Raw genomic sequence first — 15,448 nt, forward strand, 5'->3', positions numbered from 1 at the left:
AGTCCCACAATTAGTCACACAGAATTAGTAAGCTACACTACCTGTCACACAACTTCTCAAATCAACTAATACAATTCAAATATCGACACTGACATTGTCACACAAAAAACTAGCCAGTTACACTATGAATCACACTATCACACATAAAATTTGTGAGCTACACTACAAGTCACATTGGTAATTACAATATCGACAATGTGACTGGTGTTGTTACAACCATTGTGACAGGTACTGTGACTAAAAAGAAATCTCAATTTCAACAAAAACTTCAGCTGTAGCAATATAAGGCAAACCTTTTCTGCTTCATTTATGTACTCTTGAGCTTGATCAAGGTGGGAAAGACCCAAGTGGTAGAGACACAAAACTCTGCAGCCTTTAGCTCACAAAATTCGAAGAATCCTTAGATGGCAAAGACCTAGGGTCTAATTCACGTTCCGGTACCGGCAAATCTAGTCGTGAAGCAGCTCCGACGTTGACACGACTCTCTCCACGCCTCTCTGACGTCGACCGCCCCTTCCAAGTGTCGCGACTCCACCGAGAAAGAAAGGAAGGACAACTTGCCGCCATCAACTGCTCCTCTTTCAATCCTTCACGACGGAGTTGTCCTCCCCACCCACCTCGAGTCCGCATCTCATAATTTGTCCTTACTTCCAGAGTTGATCACGGCCCATAAGCATGTTGCTGAGATCGGATGAGTCGCCGGTGGAGGAAGTGAAGACGAAGGTGAGGGAGAAGATGAATACGAATGCGGAGGCGGCAATGGAAAAGGCGAGTAGTTTGGGGAAGGAGGCAGTGGGAATTGGGAGGAGGCAATGGTTGAGGTTAGGGAGGAGAACGACAAGGATGACGAGATCTGCGAGTCTAGGACAACTTTGACGAAGCTTGCGTTTAAAATCAATGACAATTCTTATAAATTCAATGACTTTTGATGGGCAAGGCTGTAACAAAATTAGAATACTGACTTTTTTGTGATTTTGAAACTGTGTGTGATTTTTTTTAAAATTAAATTAGTCTAATATGACTGTTTTATGATCTAAAAAAATTAGAATTTTAGGCCCCAGATCGAGTGCGAGCGCACTGCTTGCCCTTCCTCAAGGCGGGGATGTGCACAATGTCATGGCTGGAGGCTCATAAGGTGATTTTTGTTTTCTTACAATCTTACCCAACACCGCCCAATGTGTTATGGGTAAGGAGACGATCTAATTTTACTTATCGATGTCCAAACTCAACAACTTGTTTTAAGACCTCTAACCGCTACCCGATCTATTAGAGAATTTAGTGACGGCACCCCTAAACCACCAACTCCATCATAATACTCCAAGAGCAACATGGCGTCATTGAAGAACCATGGACCGGCATGAAGAATTCGAGATAAATTAATTTCGTTTAGTCATTGTAATACAAAATGAGCTAATTGATTGTAAATGGTGTCATTGCCAATTAATTTGGGTCTAATTTGGAAAAAGATTAGAAAATAAATAAATAAAAGAAGAGAAATAAAGTTGAGAGAGTTCCCAAGCTGCGAAGCCAAGCCATTTACCCCGATACTGATAATCATGCATAAACCGATAAAAGAATGGATTTCTTTTGGCAACCATATCCAACGGCTGCGAGAAGATAACATCAGACAACGTGAGGAGGCTTATTTGCTCCAAGTGTCTCTCTCTCTCTCTCTCTCTCTCTTTCTCTCTCTCTCTCTCTCTCTCTCACTTAACTGGGAATTCTAGAGAGAGAAAGAACACAACCGTAAACAGGGGTTGTTTAAGTGAAACGTTGAGCTCAAGAGCGGGACCAACCCGCCATTAATGCACACTACCCTCTCCCTCCTTCCCACCTTCCCACCTTCTTTCTCTTCATTTCCAAATAACCCCATTTTTTCAATCCATCCATCTCTTATTCTCTTACGTATCGAACTCAAATCCAAGGATTTTTAAGTCAACTTGCTTGCTCTGTTTCTCTTTGAGCTTATATTGTTAGCAGCCATTATTAGTCCAACTCCAAAAGCACAAAACCCACCTCACTCTCCTGTGTCCCTCTCTAATTCGACCAGACATAAAGAGGTCGGTTGTCGATTTCTTTATGTTCTCTCCTTCATGGGTTTCTGCCTGTTCTTTGTTCTAGATTTAAAAATCAAGTCTTTCTTTCTTTCTTTATTGGAAACTGATTCATTTGAAAGGCTTATCTTTTGTGGATGATACCCTAACTTTTGTTGGGTTAGTAAAGGTTTCAGCTTTTATTAGTCTAGATCTGTTTTTGGTTTGAAGTTTTCACTGTTGAATTTGTGAGCTTAGTGAGCTGAGGCAATCTATCATATGCAGGCAGAGAATTCGGAGAAAGGGTTGTTGCTTTTCTTCTGTTCTTTTCATGGGGGTCTGCTGGAGCGCCCAGATCAAAGCTGAGAGCCCGTTAAACACAGGTACATAAGCTTCAAAGGTTCCTGATCATTTTTGGTTTTATATCTCTGGCGATTAGTATCAATTGATTTCAATCATGTCATGACTCTTTATGTTTTCGGTAGGACTGGGAATTTTGGATTTTATCTAATTATGGAAATTTCTGTTATGATTTGTTTATGTGTTAATACTATTACTGGCTAGTTCTGTTCTTCTGAGAGGACATGCATCATTATCATTCCAAACCCTGTTTTGGAAATAATTGCCCTCAAACTTCAGTATCTTTTATTGTTTCATATTTGCGTCTTACTCTGTTTAGTTGCTACTCGGTTGTACGATTCTTAAAACGGTTTCGTTTGGTTTCCTTCAACTTTGCTCTGATTATTTTCCTCCGCCTTTGTTTGATTAGCATTCCTTTCACTTCTCACTAAGATATGATAAACAAAATTGGTACAAGGGATTGAGTTGTCAACTCAATGAGGATTCTTACAGCGGTGACTTTACAATACCTTTCGGTATATACTTGTGCAGGTTCAAAGTTCGGTAATAATGATGGAAGTACAAGCAGCAAGGTCTCTGCAATTTCAGCACCTCCAACTCCTCGGACAGAGGGTGAGATCCTGCAGTCATCCAATTTGAGGAGCTTCAGTTTTTCTGACCTCAAATTGGCCACGAGGAACTTCCGTCCTGATAGTGTGTTAGGAGAAGGCGGCTTTGGTTCTGTTTTTAAAGGGTGGATTGATGAAAATTCATTTACAGCCGCAAAGCCTGGGACTGGCATAGTTTTGGCTGTGAAACGGCTTAACCAAGAAAGTTTCCAGGGTCACAGGGAGTGGCTGGTGAGTTCTTCACTCCTAATTATATTCTCACGGTTGTATATGATTGATTGATTGATTTTTGTTTTTATGGAAATCCTTTTAAATAGTTGGTTAAGGTAGAGTTACGCCTACATCAAGCTAGACATTGGTGCTTTATGTTTCAACAAGTCTTCTAGGATGGTACCTCCATTTTGGTGTTTGCTTCTAGCAATTAAAGTTTAGCCATTTGCATGTAAATTTAATTACTCTTCAATTCAGGATTGACAAATTGTTTGTTCTCATTTGTGTTTGATAGGCAGAAGTGAATTATTTGGGCCAGTTCCATCATTCTAATCTTGTGAAACTAATTGGCTTCTGCTTGGAAGATGAGCAACGCCTTTTGGTATATGAATTCATGCCTCGAGGCAGCCTGGAAAATCATTTGTTCAGGAGTACGTTCTTAGAGACTTGGGAGATATCTGTAAATAACCTTTGATGCGGATGGCTTTCATTAGTAATATTTATTAACAATTTTATATCATTGTACCAGGAGGTTCTTACTTTCAACCTCTTTCTTGGACCCTCCGCATGAAGGTTGCCCTTGGTGCTGCAAAGGGGCTGGCTTTTTTGCATAGTTCCGAAACAAGGGTGATATATCGAGACTTCAAGACATCTAATATCCTACTTGATTCGGTATGAATCTACTGGTCTTCTTATTTTCAATTATTCAAAGAGTTCAGGGGATTGCTTGACTTTGTTGTTGGCTATTCTGAAAATTCCCTTTGTGATATAATGCAGAACTACAATGCAAAGCTGTCGGATTTTGGCTTGGCCAAGGATGGGCCAACAGGTGATAAAAGCCACGTCTCTACTAGGGTGATGGGGACATATGGATATGCAGCACCAGAATATCTTGCCACAGGTACAGTTTTAATTCAATTCCTCATGGTTGTCTGCAATCTTTGGTTTAAATTTTAACATTTTCCCTTTCCAGTTCATTTTGACCATTCAACTTAAGAGTCTTACACTTTGCTTTGGATCTTTATCCTTGATTACCGTAAATCAGAATTGATGCATCTATCTCTTAATGGCTCCACTTTTCACTATCTGAAGGTCATCTTACTGCCAAGAGTGATATCTATAGTTTTGGAGTTGTCTTGTTGGAGATGTTATCTGGACGGAGAGCAGTTGACAAGAATAGGCCATCTGGTGAGCACAATCTGGTTGGGTGGGCTAAACCCTTCCTGGCAAACAAGCGCAAGATCTTTCGTGTCATAGATAACCGTCTCGAAGGCCAGTATTCAATGGATGGAGCTTATAAGGCAGCTACGCTTGCATTACGATGCCTCTCCACAGAATCCAAGCTCAGGCCAACCATGGATGAGGTTGTAAAAGCACTGGAGCAACTGCAAGATTCCAGTGTCACCACCACCAATCAGAGCCAGGCACATAGGATGCGCAGGCGAAGTGCAGACGATGTTAGCAAAGCAAGGCGTGCATCTATAGATGAAGCTAATAAAGCAAGGAATACCGTCGCTTATCCTCGGCCATCAGCTTCGCCCCTATATGCTTAAGCTGTTTTGTTGAACAAAATAGCCCAAGCTGCAATATACCACTGTTTGTCCGGTGACTGTATAGTTCGTTCTGGCTAATGTATTCTACCCTCCCCTTGACAAATTAGTAGCAGAGGCTCTAAAATGTGCAGGGCCAGTGAGATGAGCCCTGCCCAGAATGTAGTGTGTTGAAGTGTTTAACCACCACATTGGAAAAGTAGCATGGAAAATTAGGGATGCAAAGTACTTTTGTACGACTGATTCACCATCCATTTTTCTCTTGCATGGGGTTGTATTTATTTCATTTTTTGCTTCTTTATAAGGCGGATTCTTTGGCTTCCTTAATCGGTTAAGTTTTCTTGTGCTATGCTTTTCTAATGAGCTCTCTATGGTATTTCTTCAAGTGCTCCTGGTGAAGCCTGATTGTGTATGTCGAATGTAAGGAAAAGGGTAAGTACTGTAAAACCCGGAATATCAGATGTACAGACCATGCCCTGCGAAATCTTTTGATAATTTTCTGGTCCGGTTTCTGCAGCCCGGATTCAGAAACTGACCCAGAAGAAGAGACAATAAGTGTTGTTGGCACATCGGCAGCATGCGCTAATGCACCACTGTGAACTAGGATGGACACCATCACCCAAAACTTCCAAAGCACATACGGAAAACAATTGTGGTATATGCTTGTTCACTGGGCCAGATTTTGACAAGATTGCTACCCGTTACAAAATTACAACGGAGAAAATGAATTTGTACTTCATAGGTTGTGTATTTAGCGAAAGGGATGCATGCCTCCCAAGTGCAGCTTCCTAGTCATTAATTATTTACAGCCCCATCAAAGCAAAACAAAAACACAAGAAAAGGGCAGTACCTCCCACTCTTGAAGAAGAACATGTAATCTATACCGTCTTCAATTCACAGGTAGATATGCGCCCATGTTCCATTTCCTGGAAGGAGCCAAGCACATGGATGTTCTCTACCACAAGCGGGCTGATAGCTTTATCACCGGTTTTGATCAACCTAGCCAGCTGCTGCTATCTAATTTCTTGACAGATCTCATCCAAGAGTTTACCAGTGCTTTAGTAGAGAAGCCACTCTTCAGTCTGAGTCTCCACTACACGTTCACTCTGCCACAACCTGGCTGGTAGTTTAATCACCAAGTTCGTATCAACCCCGGCGTCCAGTTTCTCCAATCTAACTTCCCGATAGATTTGTTTCTGAAGTTTACCATATCTCTTATATCAAAAACCTTTTTCAGATTCTTGTGTCCTTGTTTGGTTGTAGATACAATCTCCACCACCTCCAAAGCTTCTTCCTTTACCTCATCAGTTTCAATAACAGGCTGCGGAACAACTTCATCTTGAGATGTCTGCTCATTGATGATAGTTCCCAAAATCACAACCACATCACTCATTTTCGGGCGAGACTTTGGTTGTTTTGATAGACACTTGTTAGCTAACGATGCCAGCTTCTGAGCTGATTTGATGCAATACTGTCCTTCAAGACGTGGGTCAACAATAAGATGGAATTTCTTTGAATCTGAAGCATAAGGCCTGACCCATTCCAAAAGTTTCTGCTCATTCCGGGGCAGATTTCTCTCCATTGCTCTCCTCCCTGTGATGAGCTCGTAAAGCACCACACCAAAGCTCCACACATCACTCTTAGCGGTCAGTTTCCCCGTCTGTACATATTCTGGAGCCGCATACCCTACTGTACCCACAACCTAAAACACAGCTTCATTGTAAGTAATATGATTCCAGGTAACAGCAGTTATAGGGGTTCAGAGCAACAAGCAAATACCAAATATAATAATAGGTTGCATCTCAAAATATATTGGCATTATCAATAAAGTCATCTTAGATATTTTCAAAATTGCATAGAAAAGCTGTACTTGTTGCTAGCAATATCTCCCTGGTAAAGCACCCATTCTATACAAACAACTAAAGAGCTAGATGGAGGTAGATATGGCTAATTCAATACTTTTTAAATGACAAAAAATAGAACTTACCGCGGTTGAAACATGAGTCATTCCCTCGAGAGGTCCCTGCCTTGCGAGTCCAAAGTCTGAAAGTTTTGCATTAAAGTCCTCATCAAGCAGAACATTCGACGGTTTAAAATCCCGGAATATAAGCTGCAGCAACACAAAGCAGATCCAAATCATTTTCACTATCAAGCAGTTGAGTAGGTAACCAAATCCAAACACATGAGATAGGTGGTGGGAGGCATCTACTTCACAGACATCATACACCATTTAATAAGACACATACAAAGTGTAACAGAATCAAATGTAATTCTGATTCAAACAGAACAATGTACCTGGAAATCCATTTCCTCATGCAGGTAAGCCAATCCCCTAGCTGCATCCTGCGCAATTGTTAACCTCGTCCTCCACGGCAGCGGCGACGGGCATCGAACCAACAGATGATCCTCCAAGCTCCTATTATGCATAAGTTCATAAACTAAAAGCCGCTGTATGCCCCTCTCATCATCCTCCGCACAGTATCCAACTAACCTCACAAGATTCGGGTGCTTAACAACTCCCAAAAAATTCACCTCATTAATCCACTCCTTATGCCCCTGAACACTAGAATGTAACAACACACCGTAAAATCCCATTAGACAAACTCAACTAACTTTCTAGACCACAATATCTGTTGCAACAAAATCATTATTATCCCAACCAATTACAGTTGACCAAAACGGAGCCGAAAGAGAAGGAGAGGGATGAGGAGGCGTGCCTGGAAGCCGTTACGGTTCAACTGTTTGATAGCGACGTCCAATTTAGCACCGTCGTCGTTGACGATCCCTCGGTAAACGCAGCCAAAGCCTCCCTCGCCGATGAGCAAGGCGCGGCTGAAGCCGCGGCTGGCGGATTTGAGCTCGGAGAAGGCGAAGACTCGGAGATCATTGGCGCGGCGCTGGCTGAGGAGGTCGTAGAAGGCGGCGGAGTCGGACATGTCGCGGGAGTCGGAGCGGCGGTTGTTGTAGTCGTAGGAGCTGGAGGCGACGCTGAGGGAGCGGACCCAGGAGACTTTGGAGGGAGCGCGGGAGATGGAGCCGGGGTCGGCGGCGGCGTCGTCGTCGTTGCGGCTCTCGCCGTTGGTGAAATGGAAGCACTTCATCGGAGACAGAGAGAGAGAGAGAGAGAGAGAGAGAGAGAGAGAGAGAGAGTCAAGAATGAGGAACTGAAGGGGAGTTGAAATTTGGATTTAAATGGGTGACGGATTTGGAAAAATTAGGCGGCGATATTGTTAAGAGAAAACAGTTATACACGAACAAATGATAGAATATTAGCTGCGTGTTCTTCACAGTGTTTTCAGTAACACAAGTCCACAAATAAAAAACAAATTTTAATGGATAATACTGTAATAATTTAAAACTCTTGAACTTTTTACAGTCAATACAACACCGCATGTAACCACATAATTTTAACTGGTTTGTGATTGACGTGTTTTAATTAATTGAATTACTTTTTTATATTTAAGATACATTATGAAATGTAGTCTGAATATTGTGTTTTCGACATGAGATTGGTAGCTCGCTAATGTAATCAAGTTAACTTGCAACCTCATCCATATTGTATAGTGAACTTTGAGATATTTATCCTCGTGTATGTACTACAAATAACTAGAAATATCACATAGCAAATTTGAGGTGAGGTGGGTTTAAGAGGAAGGACAACTACATTAATGCTAGAGATTTCGTAAAATACGAATAGTGGGGTTAGTTAAATATTTTTGGAGCGATTGTGCTGTGTATTGTTGTGTGTTTGGAATGGGGAAAAGCCCATGGGGGGCCCCGGCTGTCGTTATATGAGAACTGCGAAGGAGTCAGAGGCTGGGGGATCACGAGCGGGTAGGGGCTTAAGAGGAATATCGTGTTGTTTGAAAAGGTCGAGTCATTATCCACAATCTTGTCCCGCAGTCCACGTCTTCTAGAAATTATGCATGCCATATCATTTCCCCTTTCCATAATTTATAACGAATATTATTGCATTCATCGGGATGAATTGATGTGGTACATATTTTGTAAAAATTGCGATTTTATTATAAGTTCGAGAAATATGAGGTTTATTTAATCGTAGTGTGAACTTTGATAGTACAAAGTCTTTTTCGTCGACTTCTCAGATTGCATTAGATTTCATCTCGATTGTTTAGGAGTTATATTCTCAAACTATGAATTATGTGGATAATCATTCTTCCCGAGCATAACAATTCACACTTTTGGAGGGACAAGGTAATTTTGAAAGCAACAATTATAACCCAAACTAACAAAACAGGACAAATCATATCATCGATGTCCCTCAAATACAAAGCAAGATAGAAGCAAACCTAATTTACACTACAGAGTCTAGCTTCCTCATATTACAAGCAACTACCCACATCGATTCACCTCAAAATGGAGTGCCATGCCGTTTCATAATGGTGTCTGCCGTGTCTCCTCTCAAACACTAATTAATCAAGCCAAGTAAGCAGTAATTAGTCAAGCCAAGTAAGCTGCATGATGTGTAGTTTTATCAAAAATGAAAAATGTTACTATCATGTAAATATAGTGGGTACGTTGTCTTATATATAGTCGGATTGTCCATTAAAAAAATTCTTATTATAGGGCAATTACATGATGTGTAGTTGTATACTGATCCGGCAAAGTGAAACTACCTGATATCCTGCTGTAAGTTTTTTTTATTGGAATTAATGATGTAAGTCTGTAATCATTACAGCAACAAGCCAAAATGAAACACTAGTCCGGATTGCGTGTACATCAGTGCATAGCTGAACAACTCCTCTTTACTTGCTCCATCTTCTTCAACACTTCAGGCTGCAAATCCCCATTTTAGGCAACCATGCGCGAACCAGAAATCATCAATTCCACTCAGGTTAAGTAGCTAGGGAAAAGGAAAAAGAAAAACGGAACCGTGATCTCGATACATCTCAACAGTAAACTTCAATAGAAATTTAAGATATTATCCTCTACTATACGTATATTATGTCCGAAACTCCCAATACTGCCAGACTTCGCGTATAAAATATTTTCTTAGTACATATATATCAATACTTAATTTGAACCTAGATGGATCGATGTTGAATTCGTCCAACTCGTTCAACCTTATCAAATCGATCTCCTTGAGCTAGAAAGACTGCTATACAATAGATGCCCGTTCAAAAATAATACCATTTTTCATTTCCACAATTCCACATATAATCGAACAGCTGACAAAAAAATGATGTGAAAATTCTTAGAAAGCAATTGTATACATGTATAAAACTAATCGTAGAATATTGCATATTAAATGATTTAATCATTAACAGAGTTTTATTTTAGTGAGTGTAAACTCAAATCAATGTTGAAAGTTGGGATGCATGTCTTTTCCTATCGACCAGATGAGTTGGTTAAGTTGCGCGCTGCCTGTTTATGAAACTCGGAGTCTCTGATTCAGCTAGCAATTTCGAAGATACATATTGAAAATGGTCAATATATAAGTGTGCGCTTTATATATATATATATATATATATAGTTTTTATTTTTTATCAAAAGCTTTATATATATAGTTGTGATTTGTGAAAGTGATTGGATGAAGCCAGCAAATTAAGCGCGCACGCAGCGAAGCAAAATTGACAATGCCGTGCACCTTAATTAAGACTTATGAATGGAGTGGGTGGGGAGAAGCTTCTTAATTTGCTGCAGGTAGCCTCTGCCGGAGGATCAATTCCACAATGGAAGTCCTGGACAGAATGTCCGACGGTGACTGCGGTCAAAACAAGTTGGAAGTTTTAAGGAGTTTAAACAAGTCCTCTGATAGTGTCTTATATATGTAGGTAATCTTTTCTTCTCTTGATATATAGCTACTTCGATCGATCATGCGTGCAGTAGGGTTACCGTTTTTCAAATCCTTGCTAATCGATAGTGATAACTGATAACTATGTTTTTAACTTTGTATACGTGAGAGAGGAGGCTGTTCCAATAAGGACCAACTTCTTAAGGACTTTGTAAGGACTTTTAAACTCAACCGTCAGATTTAAGGAACGGTTCTCATTTTAAAACGAAAAATGGAACTACATACACCCAATCAACTCACTCATTTCCTCCTCTGTCACAACTCACAACCACCTCCTCCGCCCCTTCATCTCCATCTCTGTCGTCCTCTCTATCATAACCATCTCCCAGCTATAAACAAAAGAATGATTAATATGTGACTCTGCATTTTACCTTCAAGATTTTTTTTTAATTTATCAAAATCAAAACTTGAAGATTTAACTCCGAATCAAAATCATAGATGTCTTGATCTGTTATCATCTTTTTCACAAAATCATAGTATTTTTTTAGATTGTTGGTCTTCTTTCAAATAATGGAAGAATTGGGAACGAGAACAGTCGGATCTGGGAGGACTGTTTGTTGAGGGGTGGGGGTGGTGGCAGTGAGGAGTGTTTGGGTTGGGAGAGGGATGAGGATCAGTTTAAGTCCTCATCGATACCGTTGACAAGAATTGGAGAGAAGTAGATGAGGAGAAAGAGAATGAGGAGATGTGAGACGGCAATTCTATTTGGTGATGCGATACGATTTGCTGCAACCAACTTTGGGATTGTTGCTCTTCTCTACAGTCTGGGAAGAGGGGCGGAGGAGGTGGTTCACGATGCAGATAGAGATTAAGAGCCGAAGGTATTGGGGGAGATAGGAGGGTTTGTATCCCGTCCTATTTTGCACTTTAAAATGAAAACCATCCATTTAATCCGATGGTGGAGATTAAATGTCCTTAACAAGTCCTTATCAGATAGGGCTCCACGTGAGAGTAGCTAAACCTAGCTAGTTATAAAACTCAATGATGAGAGAGCTAACAAGGAGTAAAATAAGTACGTATGCACACACGCACATTGTGAAAAATTGGACAATGACATTCGTTTTGCTGATTGAATTAAGAGGATACGGTTCTTCATTTGACCAAGACAATGAGAAATGTCAAATGTGAAAGAAACGACTCGACGAGATGCACCGAAGCCATGCCACTCCCTCCTTCAAGCCTCGCTGCCACATAGATCGACCGTTCTAGCCATGTCGCTGACAGAGTTCCAACAGATCCCAAACGACAACCATTGCTGCTAGCATTTTGGTTTGATAACTTTGATTCATGGAGGAACAGTGGTTGATGAACCAAAAGGGTTAAAATCTTACTCTTGCTGATCTCATTGAGATTGATTCGTTCTAATTATTTTTTCCTGAATAATGTCAATGTGACTATGATATATACCTATGCTTCTTAGGCCAATTACATCCTTAAGCGCATGTAAAATGATTCAAGCTAGTTTCTAACTATACATTGCAACACGTTGTCTAACAACTTTGATTAAAAACCTTGAGACTCGAATCTAGATTGGATAGCACACCTCACTAAGGAAAAACTACTAAGTCACTTGCAGTGGCCAGTTGTAATAAGAACTTGGTGAGCGTACGTGGTCACAAAATGTGAAAAATATTCCGGAAGAATTATTATTCTACCATTGTGTGTGTTTTAGTATATTTAGGTTTCCTTATTGAAGTAGATTATGCTTTATGTAATAGATATGAATCACTGATTCTTCAGGATAGTCCGTATGTAATGCCTATATATATATATGCCTCATTATCAATCAATAAAGAGTTATGTTATGTTCCATTACGTTGTTATTATTCTTGTTCCATTATCTTGCAACACGTTATCATGCACTTTGTTCTAAACTGTCTGAGCGACGAGGCCACCACCATAAATCTTATGCTCCAGCAGCCTTTTCTTCCTTTTGGCATAGCCGGAAAAATTGAGCAACCGACAAATTGTTGTCAGAAACGAAAAACAATCAGAAAACAAATTTGATAAGGGCACCCTTATATTTGATATGGACACCCCATCTTCTTCCTCCGCCTCCGTTTCCAACGGACAACAGCTGCCCTGCCGATCTAGCAGGAATGACTGAAAATCGAGGACGCCTCCATGCGAGCTTGCGCGTGACGACCTAGATCCCGATGACGCTCTCTTTTCCCCGTCGCCTTGATGCATGCCTCTTTGACGATCCATGACACGCCGATGCCGTTCCCAACATCCTTCATAGACCAGACGTTGTCGAATTCCCCCGACCCGACAAGTCTCAAAACTTATCCGGCGCCCTTGTTGTACTATGGTGATGACATTTATGCCGAGATGGACGATACTTTTGTCATTTACACGTGATTTCAATTGTATCTTCAAAAGATTTTTATGTCATCAGACGAAGATCGAAAAGGAATTCATCAAGTATCTTTTCTACATGAAGATATTTGAAGATTATCTCATTTTAATGCGGCCTATTTGGTAGACCAACAAGTATGTTTTTCTTAAAGTTGCTGCTTTACAACATATATATATATATATATATATATATAAATTATTGGGCGCTATTAGCATTCTTCATGTCTCTTTTCCGGCCATTCTTACAGCGCCGATGAGATCAAAGAGGGATATGATTCCTCTCTTGGTCGACATTTTTCGTTTGACGGTCCTGGAAGAGTCACGTTATTATTTAAAGGGAAGAAATCGATTTCGTGTGGTTCTCTGAGTACACCGCTGTTTTCGGGTGCGATCGTGAGAATCGCCGATATGCATCGATTAATTTTTGATCATATACATCACAACCATTCTAATTCCAGTTACATACTTGAATTGTTTCGTTTATTTGAAACCAATACAACCCTCGTTTCTTGTGGATGCGTCGCCATCGCGACTCTTCCTCGAATTTTTGAGTTTTTAAAACTCATGTCTATAAACGATAATCCCAAGGTCTACGTACTCATTTATTTGAGTTGAAATTCACTACTATGAAACATCACTGTTTGCTGACAAAAGATCTCAAACACAGCAAATTCTATGCGACACATTTTAAGTGATTCAATAACCGTCTATGACGTTGTTTTACCAGAGTTAATCTTGATGCATACTCCACATCCAAGAAACACAAGCCATTTTTTGGCACCTGTATCTATTTATATTGAGGGAACATTTGAAATGGAAACGTAACATTCTTACATTCTCGAGTTAACAGATTTTGAGCCTCATGCTAAGGCTCCAAACGATTCGATATGCAAGATTTTGTTGCTATGGACTTTTGATTAGTCAATCTATTTTGACTATGTTTTCTGCTTACTATTTTTCAAGTATGACATTGGCATTGTCATGTTTCTTACTCGACTTTAGCTTAAGTTATCTATTAGAATTAGAAGCTTATTTGTGTTGTATTAAAGATTTGCATATTCAATAAAATTTCTTGTATTCCTTGTTTACAAGATGATCTTGTGAGGATTTTTTGCCTTGAACCTAGCATGAATGGTCAACGTTTACAACTCGTTGTGGTTCTTAAATTAGCCGCTTTTGGGTTATATGGGATCCCAATAGTACTACATTGTGAATTTAACACTTAACATTTAGAAAACGAACCTCGGAATGTCAAAATTTGACATCGTTATGATCTCTGGCGTTTATGGCACGTTTACGGAACGTTTTGCCGACGTTTCCGGCCGTTTTGGCCGCCTTCCAGCCTATTTTCGGTGTTTCCGGCGCCACTGCCCAGTTCTTGCCGGCGATTCCTGTCGGATATGAAGTCCGGTCTCCTAACCGGCTAGATTCCAGCCGTCGGCGGCTGAGTTTCGGTCACTGGTGCCATTGGTTTTCCATCGAGTTTTCAGGCAATTCCTTGCCGTTTTCTCGTTGTTTTTCTGGTATATTTCCAATATTCTTTGTTGAAATGTTTTCCCGCCAAAGTTTCATTTGGTTTGGAGTTATTTGGACATGGTTTTTCGGTTATCTTTTCCAGGTTTTTCCAAGTCGTTTCATAGCTCAAACGATTTTATTATTATTGGTGACTACCCGCACCAATTGAATGGTTTTTACCACCCTAATTGTTTGGTATTCAACTTCTCTAATACCATGTTTTTCCAACTCTTAAGTTGAAGAATGTAGTCATATTGTCATGTGACACACTTGATAGAGATTGTCCTTTTGTTTCGATCCCCGTTCTTGCAATATCATACGGCGTATTGTCTATAAATGTTTTGACGTTGACTCTCTTAATTTTATTAAGGTGAAGTTCCTTGGAAATGTCAAGTGTCTTGCTAATTGCGTAACCACCCACACTGTTCTACGACATATGTAGTTTTTTTACGGATCTCGTGCGGAGATTGTGTTTTATATCTTCGTGCCTTGCTAAGTTTTAGAATGAAGAGGAATATCTTTATCAGAAATTCAAAAATTAGTTGTACGCAACCCTGCTGCTTGCCCCACAGCAGCCCTGGCAACCACCCTCGCAGCTGCCTTGCAAGGCTCAGCTGCCCCCTCTGCAGCTATCTCGCAGGCCCCCGTGCACGGACTAGGTCACCCTCATATATATTCTTTTACCCAAAGTCACAGACCTTATCAGAGGGCAACCAATTACTCAAATAGCAAAACAACTAACTCGCAAGAACCATATCAAATCCTTGATTATGGTCTAATTCATCCAATTTCCCAAACTCCCAAAACATGATCACAATAATAACTACTATGGGCACCTAGTCCATTTTACTCACTGCTCACCAGACTTTACATATCAGGAAATACGCTTATAGCTTATTGAGCCACAACTCAGAAACTACTTGATCAATCGGATACATGTAGCCCAGTTCCTCCTCTCATATGATCCCAAATCATCAAAGTTATTGCTGGTCTTTTCGG

At 40.4% G+C, this 15,448-nt stretch overlaps 2 protein-coding genes across 2 annotated transcripts; one reads left to right on the forward strand and one right to left on the reverse strand.

The window, feature by feature from the left end:
* Positions 1–1,743: 1,743 nt before the first annotated feature.
* On the forward strand, positions 1,744–5,110 carry LOC126788958 (probable serine/threonine-protein kinase PBL9). The gene is made up of 7 exons (XM_050514992.1): positions 1,744–2,060; positions 2,319–2,416; positions 2,925–3,232; positions 3,507–3,642; positions 3,741–3,883; positions 3,989–4,112; positions 4,304–5,110. Exons 2-7 carry the CDS (start codon positions 2,365–2,367, stop codon positions 4,762–4,764), a joined length of 1,224 nt encoding a protein of 407 aa, XP_050370949.1. The 5' UTR covers positions 1,744–2,060; positions 2,319–2,364; the 3' UTR covers positions 4,765–5,110.
* A 109-nt stretch (positions 5,111–5,219) lies between these two features.
* On the reverse strand, positions 5,220–7,909 carry LOC126788957 (serine/threonine-protein kinase PCRK1). The gene is made up of 4 exons (XM_050514991.1): positions 7,479–7,909; positions 7,057–7,317; positions 6,749–6,871; positions 5,220–6,463 (listed from the first exon to the last, which is right to left on the reverse strand). Exons 1-4 carry the CDS (start codon positions 7,860–7,862, stop codon positions 5,894–5,896), a joined length of 1,338 nt encoding a protein of 445 aa, XP_050370948.1. The 5' UTR covers positions 7,863–7,909; the 3' UTR covers positions 5,220–5,893.
* Positions 7,910–15,448: the final 7,539 nt, after the last annotated feature.

Source organism: Argentina anserina, chromosome 3 (genome assembly GCF_933775445.1).
Source record: "Argentina anserina chromosome 3, drPotAnse1.1, whole genome shotgun sequence".
In the NCBI taxonomy this organism is placed as follows: Eukaryota; Viridiplantae; Streptophyta; class Magnoliopsida; order Rosales; family Rosaceae; genus Argentina; species Argentina anserina.